Source organism: Anas platyrhynchos, chromosome 11, assembly GCF_047663525.1.
Source record: "Anas platyrhynchos isolate ZD024472 breed Pekin duck chromosome 11, IASCAAS_PekinDuck_T2T, whole genome shotgun sequence".
Classification (NCBI taxonomy): Eukaryota; Metazoa; Chordata; class Aves; order Anseriformes; family Anatidae; genus Anas; species Anas platyrhynchos.
This window is the reverse complement of record NC_092597.1, coordinates 7,204,042-7,231,213: the sequence shown is the minus strand read 5'-3', so window position 1 is coordinate 7,231,213 and position 27,172 is coordinate 7,204,042. Positions and strand designations below refer to the sequence as shown.

General features: G+C 40.4%; 1 protein-coding gene across 10 annotated transcripts in view; it reads right to left on the bottom strand.

Moving 5' to 3' along the window:
- TCF12 (transcription factor 12) overlaps window positions 1-27,172 on the bottom strand; it is a 158,713-nt gene that overhangs the window by 33,584 nt on the left and 97,957 nt on the right. For 7 of the 10 annotated variants that reach the window (XM_038184788.2, XM_038184791.2, XM_038184785.2 and 4 more), the window contains exons 8-9: window positions 17,940-18,075; window positions 14,769-14,821 (exon numbers count right to left, since the gene is read on the bottom strand). In XM_038184788.2, coding sequence (XP_038040716.1) covers window positions 14,769-14,821; window positions 17,940-18,075 — 189 coding nt within the window. Of the gene's footprint in view, window positions 1-5,850; window positions 5,975-14,768; window positions 14,822-17,939; window positions 18,076-27,172 lie in introns of those variants that run through there. The other 3 variants (XM_027467187.3, XM_027467188.3, XM_038184793.2) reach the window with 2 other exon arrangements.

The window sequence follows — 27,172 nt, the reverse complement described above, 5'->3', positions numbered from 1 at the left end:
CTTCTAGCTATTAAACTGATAACAGTGACATCCAGGAGGCATCAAGCCAGTTCTTCCTGGCTGACATTCCCCCAAAGACAAGGAATACTGTTAAAAGGTCACCCTGTCTCCTTGGAAGCTGGCGCTCCCCAGCAGGTAGGAGAGGAACCCACCTTCTAATCCCCTTAAATGCACTACACCCCAAGGCACAGGCTGTGCCTCTCGACTGACAAGCACAACGCTCTCGATTATGAATGGGAAATTCCCTTCCAATAAACACATGCCAAGAAGAGTTTTTTAAATGACTTATCAAGTGGAGGACTCGACTCTTTTTGGAGCTGTGCTAGAATATACATTAATCCTCACAGCGCAGTACTTCTGGAGGGTGCATGGCCTCCGCAGAGGGAAGTAGGACAAACAGGCTGTGGAGAACATCAAAACGTAGACCCACTTCTGCCTCTTCCGCACCCGGCACCATTTCACATTTCTCTAGTGGGAACGGCAGGATGATGACAAAGATTTTTTTTAGGGTGGGGAGCTGACTTCCAGAACGTAGCACTGAGCAGGCTGGAGCTGTACGACAGCAGTTTAGGCAAAGCCAACGCACCGTCCAGTTCTCAAATCTGCCTTTGTTCTCAACACTCAATGAACGCTGCCACAGAACTTAGCCCCAACCCCATGTGTCTAAGAGAAGTCAAAGGATTACACAACGTGCTTCTATTTACAAGTGCCAGTAACACAAACATTAACTTGAAGATTTGGGGTTAGCAAATTTTACTCGAAGTAAAGCTTCCAAGTCTCATTCTATAAATGCATTTAACAAATACAACACTTTGAGTCTTCCTGTTGGCATACTCCTTCTCAGGCAATTCTCCCTTAATCTGTTTCAAATTCTTAAATATTTATCAATGTTTAATATTAATGTTAAAAGCAGATTAAAAAATAGCAACGAGGCTATCAAAGCTTACTTCTGATGAACTCATGCTATCTCAGGACCAAGTCTCCCATGGTGCATACTATTTCTGAAATTTAAGTTAGGTTATTCATTTAATTCTATTTATTAACAATTCTTGGAAGTCCCGGGAAATATTTAGCAAGCTGCAGGAGAGACAATTTTTTGAATCCAGTAGAAATGGATAACCTTTCCTGTAGCTTGTAAACTCCGCTAACTAGCCCAGCTACATTCCATCAGCATCAGTCATGCACTAAGCAAGTGTGTGCCGATGAATGATTTGTACATGTGGCAAAATTTTACAGTGTATTATCTGCAGGTTTTGCCGCAAAAGCTAATTCTGCTGAAAGGCAGCTCTGAGAAAAAAAGAGACTTGTTTTCATGTTTATTATATTTCTGACAGAACCACGTACTAAAACTTCAGGAACATAGAACAGTAACTACTTTTCCCTTCACTACTTTACAGCGAGACAGAAATTGCCAAAAGCACAGCTGAATTTTTTAGTTGATATTTAAGCAAGATGATAAAATGGAGAGAAGCTCTAATATAGAAACAAGATCAGTACACCACATCCTAAATCCTGCTTTTTGTTTCCAATACCAGGTGTAAAGGCTCATATATTTTAAAACCTCTTCTCACCACCCAGAAAGAAAATAAAACAGTCCTCAATGAGAACAGAGCATCTGTCTCGCCTGCAAATCCAACCATAATTTTTAAGGATGGTATAAAATTCAAACTCCTTGAAGCAGCTAAACTGAATTCCATCTTAAATAAATGTTTACGCAGTTTAGGCGTGCTATACATGCCTATTTGGGTATTTTTGAAATGCAGAATCCTACTGCAATGATACAGGCTTCCTAGCTTCTTCCCCAGCAAGTAATAATTTTGAAGTCACGTTAAAATGTGATAGGCCAACTTACCTAAAATCCCAAAGTCGGGATACAGAAACGTTTTGGTTTGTTCTTTTGATTTTATTTTTTAAATTGTAGTGTGAGGACAGGGGGAGGAAAAAAAAAATTAAGGCGACAGGAACACCACCAAAAATAAATGTGTATGTAATGCTTGAAGATTTGTTCTCCATTTACTAGAACAGCAAAAACCTCTTCCCCACGCTTTTCTAACTACACTGTTACTAAAGAATGCATACAACTAAGTCTTCAAAAATTCCTATTAAAAACAGATTTTCAAAGAAACAACAACAACAAAGTTGAAACAAATTAGCTTGTTTCTTAACCTGTTCCTTGTATTTCACAAAGCTTTTGTAGCTGCACTAGGAATCCCCCTCACCACCAGTGATCACAGGAAGACAGAGCAGTAGGGATACAATCCTATCTGCTGTATTTGATGATTTTTTCCCTGACCTCGCTAGCACTGCCAGTTTCTGGACTTGTGACAGACTGCTGCACTTCTACAAATGGACCTCAACGTGAATGTCATTTCGGAAAGCAAATCCATGGAACAAATGGGTGTGCTTGCATTTTGAGAAAAATAGATCCGTCCAATCCAGCACCTGAGCCCATCCCTCGCTGCTTTCATTTGCCCAAGGAAAGGGACACAACCTATGCTCCACAGCACCGATATGGCTTGCTGCAGACAAGACCCCCCTTCTGGCAGGGGCCCACTGCTCAGTACGGTGGCAGTTTAACCCAGTGGAGCAGGGAAAACTCTCGGGCTGATGCACTGAACTCGTGGTACATTTTCAGAGGAGTGGGGAGGGAAGGGGAAAAGGGAAGGGTGAGGAACAGAAGAAATCCAGCTGACCAGCGTTTCCTACCTCTCTTTATTCATTGTCCACAGCAGCGTACCCCTAGAGATTTTCCAGATGATCTTCTATTTATCCTGACTTACAAATGTTAGCTTTGACCTTGTCTAAGTTGCTGTGGGCAGCATATGGCACAGAACAGATTTAATTGTACTTTTCTCCCTGTATACTAACTGGCCCAATACTAATAAAAGCAGAATTGAATAATAATTCTTAGCACCTGGTCGCTCAAAAATTTACAAACTGAAAACATTTTCCATTGCTGTTAGGAGACGCGGTATGTTATTTATTGCATTACAGCAACAGAGAGGCATACTGTCATGTCACCTAAGCGTTTTCCAAATTATTAAATACTTTTCTTGATGTTATAACTCTGACAGCAATGGCTACAAGACAGCTTCTTCACTAAGGAGTACTCAATACACACCCACATAGTTGCACCTGTGTGTATTTGTCCGTATCTACACGTCACACACATGTATATACACAGACGTGTTTATAAATAACCTTTTGCTCCCAAAATTTTCAATACACAAGCTAGCTTACAAAAAACAATCACAAAGCATTACAAATATTAAAAAGTTGCATTTTGTGATATTTTTTTCTGCACTTTTTTATAGGTATTGCAGAAATTCACTGCAAAAGATGCAGTAACTCCATCTTCGTAAAGGGATCATTGAAATCTCAGCTTATGCTGAGAAAAAGCGATGTTTACTCGCCACTAAAACACCCACAGACTGGTGTATCACATTAACCTGTACAACACGCGGCACACAACTGCGATGTGTAACACTCAGATTTATTCTCATGTGAAATAGCCATAGATGATATAAAACGTAAGTAATGCTGTATCTTAAATTGATTTATTTTGGTGATAACTGCTATTAGTGCAATCTATCTTGAAATAATTAGAGTAAGATCATCAGATCCCTGAAAAAAGGATGTTTAGAAAATAACCGATTTCCTTCTAAACTTGTAGGTGAGCTGAAAAAAATACAAAAACTTGCATTTCAATCTATATTCTTTATGTGCAAACAAGATATAAAATTTATATTAAATATCTTTATGCCATTTCATTTTACAAAATGTAAACAAAGATGATCAGTTAATGAAGTTTCTTTAATTATTTCACTTATTATTCAAATTTTTTAAAATAATGATTTGGATTTGTGCTGTTGTTTATTTTTTTTTAATTAGGGTTGGATAATTTGTTTTCTTGTCTACAGCACAGCTCTTGTAGAAATGAAAGTGGAGGCAAGGTGAAAGTGAAGAACAGATTAATACAATTTTTGTCACAATTTTCAAAATTCTTCAAAGCTCCATAATAAAATTGTATAAACCTTCCATAAGCTACAAATATTTTCTATATATCAACAGGTGAAGGAGGATGAGAAAAAAAAATCGAGTTTAATTTTCTACTTTAATAAAAGTACTTTATTTTCCTTTATGTAACAGATTAAGGTTTTTTTTTTTCCTTTCTAAATTGGTGAGGATTCTTGAAACATATTTTTAGTAACTTGTTACACATAACACTAAGATTTTACTCCCTGATGAGGCATTTCCATTAAAACACGACTGCTCACTTTCAAGTGTCCCTCCTAAAACATACAGAAATTCAAAAAAAAAAAAAAAAAACACCTCCCCTAATAGTGTTTTTTTTTTTTTAAATCAGACTTAATTTTTAAAATTTAACTTTATTTATGTGCCAGTGGACAACATCTATTGTGGTGCTTGCGTAGTTATTCTTTTGTTTAATGTTAGGCTTTCTTCTGTCTAACAAATTAAAAAAAGTTCTAAAGGAACAAACCATTCAGTAAGAAGCATAAACACACCACGTATTTTTAACACGTCATTTCCCACTTGTTTTGCCTGTAAGTGAATCAGGTTTTGTACACATCAGTAGGTACCAAGGAATGTCAGTACCCAAAATTGAGTAATTGAAATAATCTCAAAACCTCAAGCAATGAGGCACATACTATCAACTACTGACTGACTGAACAGTATAATTGAAAGCCGTAAAAATTAAGTTATACAGTGTTTCCATTACAGAAAGTTTCACGTACAGATTTGGCGTGTACACTGTGTGCTTAAAAAAAAACAAACAGACAAAAACCTCCCCTCAGCTTCATATATCCTCCTTCTAGATACTTAAATGAATAATTTGTTCCAACTTGCAGGATTCCTGGGAAAGAGAACACTAAAAGCCAGCAAGAAGTTAAAAAAAAATAAATAAAACCTTGGGCAACATGATATAGGATCATCATATGATTTGTCATCTATTTACTAACTCTTCAAGCTCATAAAGGTCACCTCTGACCCGTAACAGGCACATGCTATCAATTTTCAAGCCGTGCTCGCCTACAGTACCAGCACTTCCATCCACTATATGCCTGGAAATACTTAATAAGATCAAAGCCTTTTTTCCTGCTACAAGAACAAAGAGAAATGTTGTAATAGAGTGATCTGTGCTCTAGAAAGAATAAAATCAAAACTCCATGCAAGTTATATTCCCTTTGCTTCAGGGGTATTGTACGGTTAATTTTACTTAAGCCTTATATATATCTTCACATAAAACTTCAAACGGACTGTTTGAGCTTCGGAGCAGACATGAAAGAAAAATAATTTCATATTTGAAAGACAGCTGGCGTTGGGACCAAAGGAAATGAAACAGAGCCCGCGCGCTCTGCCTCAGCCCCCTCAGCTCCCCGCCGCTCCCTCGCGGCTCCCCGCGCAGCTCGCAGCACCCCCGGCTCCGGCAGCGCCGCACAAACCCGCACAAAAAGTTTGGTGCCGGAGACAAAGCTCGCGGCGGGCCGCCGGAGGAGAGGGACGAGCCCGGAACGCCGCGGGCTGAGCGGCAGCGGCTCCCCTCGGCCCCTCGGGCTGCCCGCAGCGCCCCCTCAGCTCCTCTCCCCGGGGGCCAGGGGAGCTCCGCGGCCTCCGGGCGCCGGCTGCGGGGGCCCGGGGCCGCCCTGAGGGGCCGGGGGCGCCCCCGAGCCCGGGCCGGAGGCGGAGGGCGCCGGGCGGGCCCGGCCGCGGCTCCCGGCGCCCGGTCCTGAGGCGGCGGCGGCGGCGCCCCCCCGGGTCACCCCCCCCCCTCCCCGCCCCGCCGCGGGCTGCCCGGCCGGGGAGCGGGAACAAAGGCGGGCGCCTTACCGTCTTGCCGTTGTAGTAGTACATGAGGGAGCTGCTGCCCACGCCCGGCACGGGGTAGGCGCAGTACATGGCGAGGCTGGCGCGGCGCCGGGCTGCAGCCCAAGTGCGCCGCCTCCCGCCTCCCGCCGCCGCATCCGCCCGCCGCCCGCCCGCGGCTCCCCTCCGCCGCGCACGTGGAGCCGCTGCGAGGCGGCGCATGCAAAGCAGGGCCGAACCATCGCGCCCGGCACGCGGGGGGGGGGCGGCCGCAGCCCGCAGCCTGCCCCCGGCCACAACGAGCTCCCGCCGCCGGGCGTCGCCTCAGGCGGCAACGGGCGGCGGGGAGGCGGCCGCGGGCTGCAGCTGCTGAGGGGGCGGCGGGCGCCAGGGAGGGGGAAAGCGGGCGGAAAACTTTGGGTCGCGGCACGAGCAGGGGAAACGGGCAGCGGAACAAGGCTGCTCGCCTCGGGACACGGCCAGCGCGGTGCCTGTGAGGGCACAGGGCAGGCAGGCACTGAGCACAGCCCCCCTGCCGCAGGGCCTGAAGGCTCCAGCTGCCGGAGCGCCCCGGCGCTGTGACTGCGAGGAGAACTCCGCGCCCAGAAGCACGGAGCTGTGCAGGGCAGCGAGGCACAGCCCAGCTCCCTCCAGCACCACAGCCGCAGCAGCAGCTGAAGGAAGCACGGCCCAGGCCCGCAGGAGGGCTGGCGGCTTCCTTCTGCCCCCAGGGACCGCAGAGCCCCAGTTCAGCCCCTAGAGAAGCCGTAAGAGGCGTTGATTTGCACCGCACAACACCGTGCCTCACAGCTTCTCGGTAAGGTTCGGGACGCTGCAGATGCTGTTTTAGCAGATCTCTTCAGATCTCTGCACGTGCTGCTTCTCAAAGGGCACTGGGCTCACACCACTGATTTAGACAGTGTAGAACTTAGGAAAAAAAAACCTAAACACTGGAAAATGCACTTCCAGCTTTCAAAGGAGTGAAGTAAGGACACCCCCCTCCCCTCTTTTTTTTTTTTTTTTTTCTTTTTTCCTAAAATAAATCAAGCACACAAACTTTTAAATCATTAAAATACACTGCCAGGTGACTACAGCCAGTTCTTTCAAGTAAAGGCTGTCATCAACACCTTTGTAATTGCTACTGTTCCTCCACATACACATGCTCAGTGTTCAAAATAGGTTTATTTGAGAAGAAGAGCATGATAAAGACCCCCCTCCGAGACTAAGCATTATCCACCTGTATTAGAAATAGCTGGGTAAAAACATACAGTAGGAAAACTACCTCCTCTATGTGGCACTCAGTGTGCACACTTCACATCACAACCATCCAATACCAGTACAGAGCAATTGTAATGAAAAGTGCATAGGTAATGGTAACTGGTAATATTTACTAACACAATTAACATTTACCAGTACAGAGGAATTATTGACGTTGTTCGCCATCACATGGCTAAGACAACAACAACAAGGACAACAATAAAACTGAGTAATGCCACTGCAAATGCTGTTTGTAGACAAACTGGTTTAATGGCTGGTACCTCCGTAACGATTCAATAAACGAATTTGTTCCTGGTATTACTTCCCCACAAATCAAACGGGTACCAATTTCATTTTACTGAAAAGTGAATTAGTTGTCCTACCCTCAATGACATCAATGTGAATAAAATCTTCGTGTCCAATACTTGAAATTCATCACTGTACTTGTTCTACATTTGCTATGCCATTATTCCTCACAGTACTTTGTTAGGTCAGTTCATGTTACGGGTTCAAATCATAATTCAAGCATATCAAACTAACCCTCAGATGTTTACTTAGAGCAGAATATATGAAAAACAGACCTAAAATGGACTAATTTGAAAAGCTGGGCACAAAACTGTGATATCATTACCACTAACTCTGTATTTGTAGGAACTACAACCAGATAACAATTCCAAGAACTTCTGAAGTCCCAAGTAAATTTGGGTTTTGTGGTCGCATTTTTTTTTTAATCCCCATTTAAGCTAAGCAACAGCTGCTCTGAAATTTGTTTTCTTAAGAGACGTTACAGTGAAATGAATCGGGGCTGGATCAGTGATACTATACTCAGTACAGTTGTTTACTCCATTTTCCTTGGTGACAAGTCAAGGGTTAATCTGATGACTCAGCCTGACAAAACAAGTCAGCTGGAGACAGGGCCAATTTTTTAAACTTGATTTCAGACAGACATGCCGTCAGCAGAGGAGTGCTGAACTGACATGCACTTTGTAGCCCGAATTGTTTCCACTCATGACCCTGTACTGTGTGTCAAAAACAATAAGCTGCCTGTTTCTAAAGTATATAAAGAGATTATGAAATCTGATGCAAAGTGAAATACTGTCCTAATAATAAACCAAGCTACCTGTATCAGAATAAAGATTTTAACAATAAGAGGTTTTGTGAATGAACTGTATGTTCTTCCTAAAATCAATCTTTTATGTGAAACACATTTTTGTCCAATTTGTCAGAGCCACAAAGCAAATACACAGTAAGCATATGTAACCCAGCACTTGAGTCTATGAAAAAAATAAACATAATTGCTCCAGATCACTGAAAATTATCCTCATACCACATAAAAGGTAATTATGTAAGTGCCTCAATGGACAAGAGCCATCCTCTGGTCAAATATATGCCATAACAACACTGCAGTATCATAATACTTGAAAAATGTTACTGCTTTTTAATCACAGCTTTATTATTTCAAATGGGTCTGTTCAAACACAAGCAGCAAAAACTTTTACAATAATTTTGAGTCAGACATAATTCAAAGTTCCCTTTTCACCAAAAGAAGCAACTGTGATGTGTAAGTCTTGAGTTTCCTCACAGAGATCTGGCATAAATCTTTCTGAAAAACAGTAACCTAATACAACCCCAAACCTGCTATCGATGAGGACGCCAATTCTGTTCTTCTTCCTAATTTGTTTCATTTCTGAGGGGCTAGGTTAGCCTTATTTCCAAAGGCAGCAGGCTAAGACAACTGCCCTAGAAGGCTCTCCCTTTATCCCCACTCTGCGCAGGGCTGGACGTTTTTATCAACTTCAACCACGTTTGAAAAAGGCACAGATGTTTCAGAAGTGATTAAGCTCTTATCAGCGCTACGAAAACCTGAAACTGAGACAGAGGAGACTGACCCCAACCAACGCCTCCCTGAAGTAAAGACAAGGAATGGGGAATAAAGGAGAAAAGACAAATTCTTGGAAAGTCATCTGATACTGAACAGCCAGTTACTAACCAAAATACACACACACACCTATGTATCTGTATGTGTAAATGTGTGTATAACATATAAATATCAACTTTGAGCTACTAGCAATACTTCAGAAAAAAATTCTATGCACCTCAGGACTCCTAGCAGGATGCATTTCACAGCCAAACATTTATTAGGATTAACCACAGCAAGGCCGGTGTCAGCGTGCTCTGTAAGCGCACACCGAGCACAGCGCAGCTCTTCCAGCAGACAAGACCGAAAGCCTCAGGAAGCAGCGCTTACTGCTTTAGGTGGAAATCACGTTGTTAATTACATGGTAACAAAGCAGGAAAACTACGAACAAATACCAGTGTAACTGAGATTAAAACCCACCCAGTGCTTTTATGTAGCTATATTGCAAGGTTTTTTGATTGATTTTTTTTATTTGATTTTAGGAAAAACTTCCCGTTAGCTGTAAGTTAAAAAAAAATATATATAAATAAAAAAGTACGAGCACTGCCCCTGCTCAGCCCCCTGCGCTGTGGGCCCGAGCTCTCCTCAGCCCGCGGCCGAGCCCCGAGCCCCTCCCAGCGGCCGCCGGGCGCGGCGCGCGGCGGGGGCGCCCCCTGCTGGCGGAGCCCCCGCAGCGCCCCCTGCGCGGCCCCCCGAGGCGGCTCCGCCCCCGGCGCTGCGCGGGCTGGGGGCAGCCGCGGCCGCGCCGCCATTTGCTGCCCGCCCGGGGCTCTCCCGGCCTGCGGGCTGGCGGCCCTGCCGGCTCCCCCCCCGAGGGGAGGAGAGGACAAAAAGCCGCTCTCCTGAGCTGTGTGTGTGAAGTGCCACGCTGTAGTCTGTGGTAACGGGAGCGTTCGTCTGTCTTCCCGGTGAAGCACAAGTTGGAGCAGCCCCGCGCAACTTCTCCGCAGTTGACGAGCTGCTGCTCTGTCACCTCGCCCCTCAGAAGGCAGCCTCACCGCCGGGCGCTGCCTTTACATTCTGTGCAGATCTACACTACTTTAGGAGCATCTACTGTGCTCATTTTGCTATGCTGTGGAAGTGTAAAGAAAACTAAAAAATCTACCAGTAAATCCACCGTGCATGTGAGGGATTTTCACACAGAAGTTGTCTCAGTAAAGCAACCTCACAGTGGCCTACGCCACAGCCCGGCAGCAGCCCAGCAGCCCTGGAGCCACCACGTGCCCACGGTCAGGAGCTGCTGTGAAGAGAGGGGCACACACATCACGTCCCTCACCTCACCTCACGCAGCGAGAATGCCACCTGAGCTCACAGCACAACAGCAGCTTAGCTGTTCAGCACCAGTGGACTGGTTTTCACTTCACGTGCACAGCAAAGGGTGGGTGGGATGCTCTAATCTTAACTCACTGCGCTTTTCAGATCTATTTCAACTTAGTCCATTCCCTAAAAGCATCAGACTTTGAATCTGATGGCCAAAGAATAAGCATCAAGCAGAAGGAAGACTGACTCACAAGGAAGAAACCACAAGTTCTGCGTTGCATTATCCATAGGGATTCATTTGCTCACTTTCGTCATTTAAAATGCCTTATAAAACACAGCACAGCATCAGAGGCAAGGGTCGGGGTTACTCATGTCCCCGCGTGTTACATGCTGAAGGCGGACAGCTGAATGCATCACTCGACTGCACCAGGCAACTCAGAAGTGCTCTGAACAAACTCTAAATACCACTTTTTACATTTTGGCACCATTTCTCACTGACATGTTCTGTGGGAATAAATCTTATGAAGAAAATTAAACAATTAGACACAACGTCACACTCAGTTCAACACCATCCAGGAAGGATGCTCCAAAGGTTTTACTCAGACATACTACTCAGAAAAGAGACCCTGACTTCAGAAAACTATTCCAAGGATGTTGATTTACACCAGGCTACTTCAATACATACTGAACTTGTTAATTGTGAGGATAATTCTCTAAAGCAAGTCTGCTCACATTAGATTGTATTAAAAATACAACATTCGCTAAATATTAAAATCTCAAAAACTGGGTTTCAGATAAACAGACAACCAGATCACTTCCACCCCCTACTTCAGGTACTCTCTTTTAACCCTGGGGAGGAGTGGAAGTAGGAGGGATTACAAAAGGGAGTAAGACCAATTATTTATTTATTTTTTATTATTTTGTACTTCTCAAGCTCATTCTTTAAAAGGCTAGTATATTAGAAAAGAGGCCCTTTAGTTTGTTAGAGGTAATTCTACATACAAAAACCAAGTTTCCTCTCTCTGTGCTTAGTAAAGAGTTCAAATTTAGGAGAGAGATCTCTGATGATGGAAAATGTTCATTTGACAATCTGATTAAATAAGTGGCAATCAAAAGTTTAATATTAACTGATAGCCTTGGGTGCTATGGAAAATCTAAAATGCTCAAAGTAGTTATTAGAAATGGCACTACACAGAAAACATTTGTCACAGAATTTTCTGTAACAAAAAAAAAAAATCAACACACAAGTATTTCTACTCTCTCATGTAAGACCAATTAAGTGGCAAAGGAATAATGACAAATATATATAATACAATATATAAATATATATAATACAAATATTTCTCTTACAATTGTGACACAACAGCTATTGCTCATGGTGCTAATGATAAATATTGATCTGAAATATTTTTTGACAACACACGTAAACAGTACCATGCTTCTGCTCATAGCACATTGGTAATTTGATTACAAACTCGTTGCGCATTTCCAAGCAAGCCTTACTGTTCTCCCTCTGCAGATCAAGAAGTTCTTTGAAAGCACTGACTATGCTCTCTATAGGTAACTCGTGCCCCACCAATTAGTTACAATTGGTTTTGAGTCACATGATGTTATTACTGTTTCTTGGCTTAGTTAGGACAACTCCTACAGTCTGAGAAATTATCAGAAATACTGCAAGAGTTTAGAATCTCTGAGAATGCAACTGCCACTGAAAAAAAATACATTTTATCTGTTAGTAAAAAAAATCAACGGCTCAAAAATCTCGGTTCAAGTTTGAGCTAATTAAGAAAGTAAATCACTGATTTTTAGTTTTTATCCTTCTCCCAAAGCTTTACATTTAGTAGTTAATAGTTCAACACAAACACTTGCATGTCAGCATCAAAAATGTTTTGGGGCAATGACTCACGACTTAGCCAACTTGAGATAGCAGAACTTAAAAATACACTCCTTTGGTGCAATTAGTTTTCACAGTAAAAGGACAAATCCGGATTCCAAGTCACATTCCAGAAGGTAACTAAACAATTAATTAGCACTTCTCTATGTAACTAGTTTTACTTTGGGCCTGATAGAAACACATGAAGAATGGTAAGTCTGAAAGCAAGCAATTTCAGAAAATACCATGCATATCCAAGGGAAAAAGAAACAAAGTAGAATTAAAGAAATCATCGTATCTCTGAATTAGTTACCTAGACAATTAACTACTGAATTAGTTACCTAGACAATTAATAGACTACCCATTGCCATAGTCGCCCCATACTAACACAAAACCATTAAACTGTAAAATATATTTAAAAAAATCCAGATCCTTTTATCATGTCACATTAAGAATCCACTATCTTTCTTGTGACCTCCCATACTATAATTACACTTCTCTGCACTACCTATCAGCTAAAACAATTTTATCTTTGCCACCATACATTGATTTCTTACCAAAGTTTAGTTAAAATAAGTAAAGACAACACTTGAATAATTATCAACTCAATTTAAGTTTCCTATGATGGCCAGTAAATTTTAGTTTTGTGCCGTTTGTGCTAAACAAAACATCTCAGAGCACTTTTTTTCATAATCTGTCATCTTTCTTCATGGCTCTATTCAGCACCAAAAGCATTTAAACGGAGAAACGGTGCTTTAAAAAAGCAGCATAGAAAGCTTTGATTCTTCACAGAAACTGTGCTTCGCTGCTCCGACCGGTACAGTGTTAATACAAATAAAATTTAATCAGCATTTTGTTGTCTTCATTCAAAAGAAAAATTAAATGAAAAACATTTGAAAAATACTGCTTCTTAAAATTAATGCCTAGTAAGAGAAATGAGATAAATTTTTCATTCACTAAAATGATCTCTTTACCTGGCTAATGCTACTAAATATTAAACATGTAATGCAAGTTTTATTACTCTCCTAGAATTACAGTAATAAATTACATGGAAACTGCACTGCTACGTGTTTTAGCTTCTCTGACATTTTTAATATATTTTTGTTAATCTAGCAGAAATCATCTGCTAGACTGTAAAGCCACCCTACATAACACACAACTGTTAAAATGTAAATTGCCAAACTATTTTTAGCTGCTGCTGAAGGAGGGAAAGAAAGGAGAGAAAAAAAGGCAGAAGAAGAATATTCCTGGCCTCGGGAATAATGATTTGAGGCATTGTGTTCATTTTGTTTATCAAGCAGCTATTCAGCCTCTAGTGGGGCCCAAGTGCTTATGCAAGCAAAAGCTTTTAAGAGTGCCTGCAGCTGCAATCCTGGCTTCCAGGTAGGCTGCAGGTTCAGAGCACAGCTGCCCCAGGCTATCTGCGCTATCTCAGCTCCATCTGGAAGTACGGTTAAAATAGGATTTCAGATCCCGGTTTCCGTATGCATCACCGTGAGCAGGGGGAGGGAGAAGGGCAAGAGAGGGAGGAGAGACCGGGGGAGATGCAAGGACTGGAAGACACCAGCCATGCCTCAGCCTTAATACAGAATAAAAAGCTCAGAGCCATTTCGCTCCCGCTCTATTACCGCTGCCCGTGCCGTGCGCTATTCAGCCTATCCGGCTTTGAGTTATGACTCATCCAAGTGCACCTGCGCCCATGTGTTAAGTACTGCCAAATAAAAGCCCAACATCCATTTACACAACAAAGAGATGTACCCCGCAAGGCAGCAGCGCTTCCCCCTCCCCTCCTGTTTGTTCTGAGCAGGGAGAAAAATAATTCTGTCCTTCACTTCACTGGGGATTTTTCACTTCACGTGGATCTTTAAATGCAGATTCATTTATAAACAATTTTCTTCCTTTTAAGAATAAAGCATATTTAATACCACAAAACACCCCTATAGCATTAGATTATCACAGCCATTAATGATTTTTCCACCAAAACCCTTCCAACCTTTTTCATCAAAGCCCTTTATTCTCGAAGGATAAATTTTCAAGCGAAGACGGATCAACAAACTAGTTGCTTGAAAGCTTTCCTGATGCTAGGCTGAAGTTAGGAAAGGCTTAATGAAGGCTTTAAAATCCACCAGGGCTTCACAATGAACATCTGACTCGGTGATTTATGCATATTAATAACCTCAGTCCTACTGAGGCAAGCTGAGCTGTACATGTCCTCCGAATCTTAATGTCTTCAGCTCCACTGGGATTATTACAAATGTAAATTTCTAAGATTCTCAGCTATTAATCTCTGTCTGTCCTCCTGTTCAGCAACATAATGACTAATTAAACATCAAAAGACCTGTACAGGAGATCTTCTTTGACAGCTCCTGGCCCAGCTCTCTTCCCAAGAGAGGAATTCAAATGACAGGGACAAGTGGGTAGGAGCATATGAGCAAGCTACAAATCACCACTATGAAATCTAAAAATTACACATCAAATGTGTATTTAGTCCTCGAGAACCACTCCCAATTGCCTACCCTAGCTGTTCATGTCCAGTGGATACCCTCCCTAACGATAAGTTGAATAATTAGTGCGTCAGGTACATAAAACCCAGCCTGAGCCCACTTTACTATAAGTAAAAAATGTCATACTTACAGAAGAAGGCAAACCTGGGGGCACCTTTCTTACTTTCTTTGTCTGCAGAGGATCTGTATGTAGAGAAACGACACATTTGATCAAACATCTATGCTGCAGACGGAAAATAACAACTATCCACTCCATACAGTTTTTCTTTCCACAGCAGATTTCTTTTTAAATCCATGCTTTGTTTTTAATTTTGTGCCAATTAAATTTGTTATCTCTCATCAATGCAAGAAGGTGCTTAAATAGGTAACATACAAGTGATCTTTTCTAATATTAAGCTTTCCTAAACAATTACTTTCAAATCCTAAGAACACTAACATTGCAGGATATGTTGATGCCATTATACACTTGGTAAGAAACAAAGTAAGATTTTGAGATAACTATGAAGAAAACCGGACTGATTAGCAATAAACATTCTCTCCCCTTCTGCATTTCAGAGTAAAGACAGAACTATGAAAAAGTAATTTAAGAAACAGTGTGTGCTAAAAATACAAACATGATGTAAATTTCTATAGCATTTAGTCTATAGAAAGGTTGTAAATAATCGGATATGCAATGACCTAAATACTTAAGTAGAAGTTAATGCAACTCATTTTTTTATCATGTTACATTAAAGATAGATACATAACCAGCCTCCTTCTATCAATAATAATTTTAACAACACAAAAGTAGTCATCAATTTCACTATCTAAATCAAGAACCTGAACCAGTTTAGTTTGCTGCTAATGAAATTAATCTGAATGCTTACTATACGTGCAAATTAGAAGTTAACGGATGTTCTGTGCTGGGTATCTGGCAATGTTATCGTTTCTACAGTTGACTGATTGAGTCTTCAATTAAAATACAGAACTCCTATTTTTCTGTTTTCATTCAGAAGAGTATAATAACTGTTTCAGTATAAGATATGACAAGATAAAAACTAATTACTCATTCCCAGGTGTAATAAACCCACACAACTACTGGAAAAATATTTGCTGGATATCTTCACTCAGATCATGCCATAGGAGGTGTTTGAAAAGAAAGAAAAAACACTTCTGCGAGAGGTATTTACACTGCACACAAAGCATGACCTAGAAGGGCACACTGGTTGATTTCAACAATCTTAAAGTAGAAAATATAAAGAAAGTTTGTTAAAAACCCTGGACAAGCCCTAATTCAACTTTTCTTTAAATTACTAGCCAGCAGTTCTGTACCATTTAACTACACCACTTAAAAAATAGTAGAAAGTATTTCAGGCCTGCTTTCTCTAGCTGCTGGAAATGAGACTCGAGATACAATTTCACTTTTCCGGGACTTGGGGAAAAACTTGAAATTCATAAATTTGTAAGCCCCACCTTCCCATGTCCCAGTTACAGCCTGGCAGAGTCAGCCTCGATAGAAAGAGGAATGTTACACTACTGGTAGTTTGAAAAGGGTAATATACCTCGAGTTTCTCCTTCAACCAAAAATAAACATGAGCACTACTCTGAGAACACCATGCTTACCTTCATTATGTCTAATTTAATACCTGGAACTTCAGCTCTATACAGTTTGCACCAGAAATTGTAAGTTAATCACTGAGGGAGAATCCTAAACCGGGTTGTCTAATTTATATTATGTCCTTGAATACGTGGTTGTTTCATAAACCTCCTCAACTTTTCTTCCCACTTAACGTCACTCTGTCCAGCCTTCAAAGTAATGGTGTAACAGACACCCTGGTGTCCATAACCATAGCAAGTTACTATTACATCAGTTTCTCACTACAACTGATTCAATGGAGGCTAATAACAACTAATTGTTGTTATTGTGTTATTACAAGTCTTTTCTATGGAAGTTTAACCAACCTTCCAAAAAGCAAACAAAATATTTCACTTAACTTTCACTGAATATATCACTGAACTTTCCTTAGATTGTTCCTCTTCTAAAACAGACTTGAAGAATGTCTGCATTTGGTTCTCATATTCTAAGGAACATGAATACTTTCAAGCATTTGTAAAGAAAGGCAACCCCAGATTAAATGGTGGTTGTCTTGACAACATGTTAAATAAACTACATGAAAATGTATTTATATGTACATATAGGTAAAGTTCCAAAGTCACATTTTTATAATAATAGGTTTAAAAAAAAAATACAAGCATGTTCAGGACTATTTTAATGTCCAAAGGGTTTGCAATTTCTAGTTAATACTCAAGTTACTTCAAGAAACAATTTGCATTTGATAAAAACAAAATTTTGGGTAAAGTATGGTTTAAGTTACATGGTTCCAACAAGCAAAATTTTCATAAATGTAAGTGCTATACAAAATAAAGGACATTCAAAAAATATGCAGAACTAGAGCAATCACAACGACATAAAATGCCAACATTGAAATATGGTAGCTTTTAAACTGGAATATCAAGTTACAGTCTCTCTTTTTGTACTTTTTTTTTTTTTAAAAAAAAAAAAAAAAAAAAAAAAAAAAAAAAAAAACTACCGTGCATACCGAATTATTTAGGATACTCCTACAGCAGAAATGATAGAACAGCTGGCTCATTCTTGATTCCCTAATTCAACAAAAAGACTTTAGAGCTATGAAATATTACCAGTGACTACGATTGAGAAGGAAAGCTTTATTTATCAAAAAGTATCTCCAGAATACAAATCCTGTTGTAGTATAACTACTTCAAGCAAGTTCTTGCCTGCTTATTTGCAAGGTAGTTGGATTTTAGAGTAAACTACTAGTCTCCAGTTTCTAAGAACTTTAAAGGCATGTTGAACCAATTACAATGAACTATGTATTGCCCTAAATAAAGTTACTTTTAGCATATAAAAGGATAATTGTTTCCCCTTTGTGTCTTTCCCCTACTAAATAATGGTAATGACCTCAAGGTCAGGCATTTCCAGGAGTTAATGATGGCATGGGTTAAGGGCACTCAGCTGGTCATCAACTCCTATCCATCTGTCATTATTGCTTTTGCAATTAAGGTTTTTATTGGAGTTTCTTGTTTGTTTTATAAGCAATACTGATCAGTATAGAATTCACACCAGCATCTCAAAGAAAATTTCTATAATTCTGCTTTCTCTCTCTTATACAGCAGTTTGCTGTAATTTGAATTGCTCAGTAAAGAGCAATTACCGGTATACAAACTGAGCTGTCACAGAAAATAATAAAGTCTGCAGAAACACATCACGAATGAAAGTTTAAAAACTGTCTGTATTACTCACCAAGAGCTGGTGAGTCATGAAGTGGTCTTCGGCGCTGATTTGTACCAGAGAAAGGGTAGTAGGCTGTTCCAGGTTTTCCCGAGGATGACAGCTGACCTGGGCTTCCAAGACCCATATCTGACCGAAGCAGGCTAGACTGCAAAATAGACAGAAGTAAAATTAAGCTCTGTAATAATTAAGCTGTTAATATACCAGGCTAACAAACTATTCACTGTACATACTCTGCTTGCCATTTATAGGCATTTACTGGGTTTTCAGTGAAGGCCTTTGAATTCAAAGGAGTCAACTTCTTAAAATTAGCATTTAGAAAATACACTGCTGTGTAATTCAGAAAGGTGGAGAGAGTTTTGCTGTGAGCCTCCAAACAGAACCATTTCTGTTTATGAGGTCTGAAAGAAACAATTCATACTTAAATTACAAATAAAAATTGTAATACCTTGTTTAGTTTGCATGTCACACCATCTACTATACAATATAAACATAATTGATAAAAACTGCTGAAAGTTTATGGTTTAACATTGGGTTTTAGCACATACTTACAAATTCAAAGCTATATTACATTCATAAAAACATGGAAGAATCATCCCAAAATATCAAACAAACCAAAGAGATAACAGATTAATGCACAGAATATAAAACATTATGACATTTTAAAAACTTCGACAACATAGTTGAATGCTTTTTGTTTCCTTTTCATGCAGTAAATACGAACACATTCTGAACTGTTAACAAGTGCATTATGTATTATTTGGCCTCACAGTATTTGGATTTCTGTGAAACTGAAACGAACACTGGTGATTTATGGGAACCTAGTTTTTTCCATGGCCAGTAACATACTTAGCCTTGTTTTAGTTGAAAAATCTCCTAAGCTTTTTCACCTAAAGGGGTGAAACTCAAAGAAGTGTTTGTACAGGGAATATAATGCTACCAAGCAGTAAAAAGGCATTCGCTGCAGCTTTAGCACTGGATGTTGCATACAACTTTCCTCCTACACCAACATGCATTCGGTATTACACACAGCTCAAGTCTCTTTACTTTGCTTTTTATATATTTAGGAAAATCAGATGGTGTTTTATGGTCACCATGGAACCAACAGTCTTCAGATCCAAATAATTTGCTTCTCATTTCTTCATACTAGGTCACTCTGCAGCCCAGTCCTCGCACTGTGGGTGAGGTAGAACACGCGGCTGTTGGATGGCAGGATTACAATGGTGTTTGCCGGCATTCAAACTGTGCTAACATTTCAATTACTAGATGATGCAAGACAAAAACTTATGGGATTAACATTTACACCAACATAAGCCAGAAGTGTCACCTCCTTTCAGCCCCACTAGTGGTTCCCAAGCCAACTTTCCTCGTCCTCTCAAACCACTCTTGCAGACAAAGTTGCTGCACACGGCAGGTTCCCCAGGCCATCAGACAGGCACATCTACAGGCTGGGTAATGGCAGCAACTGCTTCAACACCGCGGCTTTCTAGGGCTGCAGCAGCTCTGTGGAACATGAGCAGGCAGCATTGCTGCCAATTCGCCTCACCTTTCATATTAAGGCCTGAATAGGAAACCTCTATCTTGTGAAAAGCTTGCTTTCAAGCCAACGCCGTCTAAAAGAAAATGTGAAACTAATTCTGTTCTTATCCTAAGAATTAACCAAAAAGTAAAACTCGACCTTCAGCCCAGGAACATCCAGGACTGAAGGAAAGCTTCTTTGCACGGCCCTTGGGGAAGAAGCACTGTGATAGTTATTTCATGTTGCAGAAAGAAGGCCCCACTGACAGCAGCAGAAAAGCTGAGGCTGGAAGGGACCTCTGGAGGTCACCTCGTCCAGCCCCTGCTTGCTCAGAGCAGCTGTCAAACACAATTAGGAACTACAGCCCACTCGCACTGAAGACAACGCTCCCCGCTCCCTTCCAGCATCTTCCCAGCACTAGCAGGGACTTTGGAAATACAATGGGATCCGTACAGACACCTCCAAGAAGGAAGAAGGAGAGCTTAGTTCCTATATTCACAAGGAGCAGGCAAGGACAGGGATGGACACAACAAAAAACAGTAGAAAGTCTTCAATTCACTTCCACCAAGCCATTCCAAAAGCCACGTATCTGTGCCTTTTCCCAACTTCACCTCCAGGCTTCACCTCGTACTATTTGCTACCCTTGCTTGTGTTCTATGCGTTCCAGTTCTTGACATTTTCACATTTCCATTGGAACCCGAATTTCAAAGAAATACGACTACTATGAAGATAAAATAAGTGCGTAGGTAATATACATATCCAGTACATCCCAAACCGTGCAACCCCAGCCTATAACCTATTTCATTACGAATTTTTATTCCCCCTCTCCCTCCTGGAAGACAAAAAAGGACAAAAACCCCAACCAAACAAAAAAGGCCGAACCAATTAAACGAAAACACCACCAAAAAAAGCATAACCTTTGTCTGCCATTCCCACCATCAAATGAGGCATCTGTTTAAAATTTCGTAATTATTCCTCAGTCTTCCCGAACAAAATAAAAATAGATGTCATTAGTTCATCTTATTGATTTTTCTGCCTGTCTGAACCAATTGAGAAGCAATATTGATTAGGACTGATCCTTTCCTAAGGGCATCTGATAAAGAAAGGAATACAAAATACCACTGAGGATAGCAAAAAAGCTTTGTATTATCAACACCAGGCTTCTCCTGCCTAACTGCCTGGGGTCCCTGCGCAGAGGCGGATCACTTCCACACGTCGGCTGCGACGTTCCCCATAGAGAACGCTCTCACCCCGCCGAACCTCATCTGCCAGGCACGGATCCAATTACTACAGAATAATCAATGACTGGTTATTCTGAACACTGCCCAGTCCTGTTTGGATTACGATTATAAACAAACGGGCATCATTCCTAAAAACAAATAAATAAATAAAAAGCCTCTTCAGATTTTATAAGACATTTCCAAAATAGACAGGAACTTATTTAAAGCAGCATTTTTCCCTAGGGAATGTGTATTCAATAACCAATCCAAAGAAAAAAATAAAAAAGGCTTTTATTATAATAAACTACGAACACAACAATCCTAATTCTAAAGAGGCTGGAACAGAGAAAAGAGGTAAACATGACTGCTTTACTTTTCAAGTTCATCTCTTGCAGCAAAATAACAACAAACAGTTTTGACAGCCTCAGGGGAAATGGCATGACCTGAGTCCAAAAATAAAAGACTTTTTTTTTTCCCCCCAAACAAAAACCACAAGGGCCAGTATCTAGACAAATGCTTTGAAGGTGTACCTTTCCTGAAAAGTATTCTCAGAAAAATGAACTGCAGGGAAGTCAGGCATACAAACGCTGCAACACTGAGGTGGTGGAAGAAGAATCCTATCTTCATATGATGGTGGGGCAACATGACTCTGTCTGGGTGTATTTATGTGTCTTAGTCACAGAAATCCAGAAATATTGCATTGCAGCTGCCCTTGCCTGTATGCAAAGTTAGCTTCAGTTCAGACTAACCAGATATACCAAAATGGTATGGCTGGAGTACAAAAAAGAGCACGCTCCTTGCTCAAGATATTTTAATTTATTATTATAAGTTTATTCTTCCAAAGAAATTCAGAATAAGAGAAAGTTTGACTACTTTGGAAGTTGTCTTTTACACAGCCCAACTCTTCCAACCTCTAGGATCCCAGTGATACAACCTGCTGCCAAAACACCCCTCTGCCTACAATGAACTTGCAGGACACCAGCCAGCACACTTCCAGCACGTTGGTAAACAGTTCTCTGATTTTCTTGCTTCAATATATAAAAACAAATGTGGGCATCTCCTTACACAACACTCCTTGAAGCTCTCAAATGCTTGGAAAGCCCAGATACATGAAAGCAAACTACATGAACGTTTTTAATGAACCCTCTCCATAGGCTTCACTAGTGCATGGAAGGCTTTGCCATTTCAAAATATCTGTCTGTTCTAGGCACTTGGCCTTTTGATTCCCTCAAGCAATCAGCATTTCTAGTAGTCTAAATCTTGTTAACCTTGTTTTTTAAATGCAAGCACATTAGGAAATAATTTATTAATGTAGCTATAGCCAAGTTATGCACTAGTGCAATCCAACTACAACTGCATGCCTTTACATTATTATTTTCTATCAAAATAATAATATGGTTGAGAATAAAAGCATTGGATTATTCTATGCAAGCAAATATGACAGGGACTTTGTGTTGGCATTGTGCTGTGGAAGTGAACGAAGAGTTGCAACTTACAAACAAGCTTAGGTCTTGACACCTCCTCCTTCCCCTGCACCCCCAAAAAACTGCCAACTCGTTAGCATTTTTCCTAGCTTTTGGAACTATTTGGAACTTTTTGGAACTTTTCAACAAGTTTATGGAAGTAGTCCCAGTAGTCAGGCTGCCTCTACTTAAGGGGGGCAAACAACCGAAGTACTTACTTAACCCAAGTGTTTAGGTAACAACTGGGGCTTGGCTACATTACTTCATTACAGTAAAAGAACAGAACAGCTCTCATCTCAACCTAATCCCCCCATTTCTTGACTAGCCTGCAGAAGGCAACTAGACCAATTCTGTGAAAGAGAGACACGCTTGTAGACAAAATCCCTCAGCATTTCCCAGAATTACACAGAACAGGCAGCAAGTGCACTCCTTGCCTTCCTATACACATGAAATCCTGCACTGGCACAGCAGAAGTTTGATGTTCTGTTGCTTTTATTCAGCAAGCCATTTGGGTGAAGACTTAAAGAACATACATGACGTGTCTTAGTATTTTATATGTCTTGTCTTACAGCTAAATCTGACAATTTGCATGGACTAGTTTCAAAGAAAGCAGCAAAATGGAGAAGTCAAACTCCCCTAAACTTGCAAGGTCCCCCGCTAAGTTGTGCACGTGGTTACTGCAACGTCAAAGGACAAGCTAGCACAAAAGTAAAACACTGAAATAATTGCTCTGTGAAATACTGGAACGGTACAGAGCTTTGGGCTGCAGAAAGACCATTCATCCAAGTTTCATGTCATCCAGTTTAAGCTATATAACCAAGATACAAAATGTTGAATTGCACTTCACTCAACTCTGCAATCTTTGGCAACTGTAATGAATATGCACTTCAAGATAGAGCTGAACTTGGGAAAAAACTGACATATGATGTAAATTCATTTTAAATTTAAATTCTGGAGATATGTTTGCAATTATCAGCGTGTTACTAAAGAATCTCATCCTGAGAATATCATCAAATAGTAATGTGAAATACAGTGTTACCATTTTGAGAACAAAGGGACCCTGAATGAGTAATCAATAGCAACTGGCAGAAAATGAGGCATTAATTATGATCCTCTCTAGTGTTTTGTCTCAAACAAGGTTTCATTAAATATATTGTGCTAACCTGTACCTCTCCAAGCCATTACCGATAGATTTGATCAGATACATTTTTGGTCTGATTCAGGAGTAGCAACATATCAGAATTAAGAAAAAAATTGTCTGAAGTGTTATATGATAACTTAGGCATTTTTTCTTGATCAATTTGAAGGAAATCAGGGGTTGTAAATAAAACATCCCAGGAGAGGATTCTCTAACAACGTGTCGATAATTGCAAACATATTTCTCATTTTAAAAAAATATTCAGATCTTATAATCTTAATGTAGTCTCTTGAAAATTTAATTATCACCTCCTATACCTAAAGTATCATGCAGGTTTGAGAAGATAATGACAGTCATCCATCAACTGCATCCTGCCAGTGTAATCAGGCTAATCTAGCTCGCTGGAGTAAAAAACAGCTACCTAGGGTACTGAACACCGAAGTGATGCAACATCATAAACAAAATAACAGAGATTTAGCTTAACTGTCTTCCTAATTAACATTAACTCCGAAAAATATCAAGGTATCAATATATTGCTTGTCAATACATTGCAATAATATATCAATAAAGGTTTTTCTGGATCATCAAGATCCAGATACGCACGTTATTCTGTGCATATGCCTAAGCAAAATCTGCTAGCACGGCTAATTCTGTGTGCGCATGCAGTGTTACTGGGACTGAGCATGGGGACAGGGAGGGGGAAGAGGATATCATGGGAAGAAGTTATATACGACTCCAACAATGTTCTTTTAGGCAGTGGGAGAGAGAAAGGTCAAATGCAAAGGGATGGAAACTGTGTGTTTCTTTGGCATCCAAATGGCTTCAAAGCACCCAATTAATACAAGGATGTAGAACGAATACCTTTTTTCCCTCCTATGTGACAGCGGCTCCCCCGCACTGCCACCACATATTGGCAAGACTACAAATTCTGTCTTCCACTTGTAAAAGCAGCGCCCTGCTGATGTTGGTGTCCAATCCCCGAGGTTACGCTGGCTCAGCTTGTCTTTGCTCATTCCCCGGGGCAAGGTATTTTTGCCTTGCTCACTGAATTCTAGGAAGGCATTACTAAGCATTGTGATTACAGGTCAGGCTCCCCTCCCTTTGCCTTTGAATCTCTTTGCTACATTATGAAAACAGTAATTTGAACAGCTTCCTTACTGTGATTATACAGAAGCAGAAGGTTTGTGGAGAACTGCAAAATGTCAGAAAAGAAGCAGCTGAGGGTTTATTCATCTATTCTTTAATTTTATTTATTTATTTTTTGGTACCAGCCTTCTTGCCTTTTTCTATGATTACAACATACAAGCATGAAAAATCAATATTATAATAAAAGCTTCTATGCTGAATCTTATTTACAAAAGCCAAACTAAAAAGGATACTGTAAAGCTCAAAGTATCCTTGCATCTGCTTCTCCCCCTGCATTTTCAGCAAAATTCTTATAAAAGATTCTATACGATTAGTATAGTTTCGTGTATATGGCGTGGAAGCTGTGCTATCTCCTCTCCCACACAAACAAGAGAAAAACATCTCAAGACACCAGAAAGCCAGAAAACGTGTAAAATAGCAATGGCTCAGAAACTATCGTTAATACAGCAACCAGATAACTGTTAGGACTTAACATGGAAGACCCGTATGTTTTCACATATGATAAAGCCAAAGTTAATCCCTATTAAGCCAGGGGTTACCAAATGGACAGTCAAACCCTGTGAATATTTATCTTAGGCTACAGTCCCGCCCTCTCCCCAACTCCTGAATGAATGTCATCCTTCTCCCCCTGCTATTTACAGACCTGTGGCATTAGGAGCACTATCACCGTGAAAAGCACTCTGTGACACACCTGAACCCAATCTGAGATGGATGGCTTAGTTCCATGGAAGTGGAATCAAAACGGCAAATCTGCACATCTTCTTTGCATCCCATCTACTGCCTGCCTCAGGCTCAAGCTCCAGTCTTTGTGAGCCCATCCCAGGCAGCAAATGCCAAGTCACACACTGCTTACACTATTCTGAACTCCCCTACCCAGTTCCTTTCAGGGCCTGTGTTCATCTTGAGAGCAGTAACCTGTGAAGCTAGAGAGTTTGAGATGGGACTTGCTCTCTGAAGAAAGAAAGGAAAAGTAAATGGGGGCTCAAGAGGTTAGACAGAAAGAATAAACACTGCAAGAAAATCCAAAGGGCACTCCAGCTCATTAAATCGAGGAACGGCTGGGAGAAGACAAGTGAGCTCATCTTTTCCCAATCCTGCAATTATACCATAAACACATAATTGAGAAGCACCCAACTTTGGCAGTAAGACAAACTAAAGGCAAATAGCATCTGACAAAAAAATACGTATATGGACTTAACTGGATGCTTCTTTCTTCCTTATGCAGCAACATAGAAAATATTACACACATTGATGTAGAGGATATTAATTACCTCAAACACAATCAAACTATCAAAAATTAAAAGGAAGGAAGAAAATTTGCCGATCATGAATAGTGTGAGAAAGAAAGGCAAACAAGTAACAGTTTGTCTGCTTTAAAACATTCAAAATGCTTCCTCCCCGAACTGTTCCCTTTTTATAAATAGCATCCCCCCCACCTATAACTGATTCCCAACACCTGCTGCCCACTTCCTTCGAGGGGATGTCTTCCCTGATTAACTTCAGGTGGTCACCTCTAGCTCTGGAAAAAGAAATTACATTTGTGTCCAGTACATTTTTTAGGTTCTGCCTATGAGCAGGCTCCCTATCTGCTGAGAGGCAGAAGATATTTTCCCAGTAGCACAAGAAATAATTCAGTTCTAATAAATCATAATCAAGAGAAAATTAATATCACTTGATTTTACTTGAGAAGTAAAATGGAGCAAAATTAAACTCACATTTGGACATCGCACCTGCCCTTAAACATGTATATCCCATCTCATACCCTTTTAAGACAACATCAGCTAGCAGAACCCAGAGCTGCTGCTTCAGTTCACATTGTGTCTGCCTTTCCTTCAGAAGCCACGTTTCTAGGAAACTGATAGTTCAGCTGTAAAAACCTGTTTTGGGGAGACACTTGATATCAAAGGTGTCAGAGAGGAGGAGATTAAAAGGAGAAAATTTACAAAATAAAATCAGTTTGTCAGCTTTTAAGTTATTCTGGTGTTAAAAAAAAAACACAACACTAAATTTTGTTTTCAATGCTTCCGTAACTCTGTATTACTTGGATTTAAACAGACACTATGGTCTCTAAATGGTTCCTTTAACTATATGAGTTAAGAAAACAAGTAACTAGCACTACTACTTGTAGTCTTGTAAGATCCCACAAATAAGAAAGGTCCAGCTCATCACATACTTCTCTGCCTCTCGGGAAGATCCATCCAAAGCAGCTCCAAACACACTGCCAACAGCGAGTGGGAAAAGCTTTCTTATGGCTGTTTAATAGACATGTTGATTTAAAGAAAAAAAGTAAAAGCGTTTTGTATACACAGCTGATGCAGTTCGACATCTTTCATTAGCACTAAATTCTAATTTATTTTTTTTTAATTATGAAATGGTAGCCCCTCTGCAGCACCTGTGCTTTCTCATTAGCTTAAAGTGTGCATATTTTCTTATTATAAACACTTGTACTGATACGTATATTCTATACATTCTTTCAATATCTAATAAAAACAACTAGTAACTCATTCTACCAGTAGCTATTCCAAAACAGCAAAAAAAAAAAAAACAGACAGGATCTGATACACACAATGTGCTTAACATTCTTCAGAGAGGATTATTCATATTCTAGCATCCCTTTTCCTAGAATATTATTTTCCTTTACGTTCTACTGCCTAGGTGCGATCTAAATATGCCTACTACTGTTAGTCCTGAGACAGTTATTTAAATTTCTATTAATTTAAACCCTTTAATTTAGTTCACACACACACATATATACATAT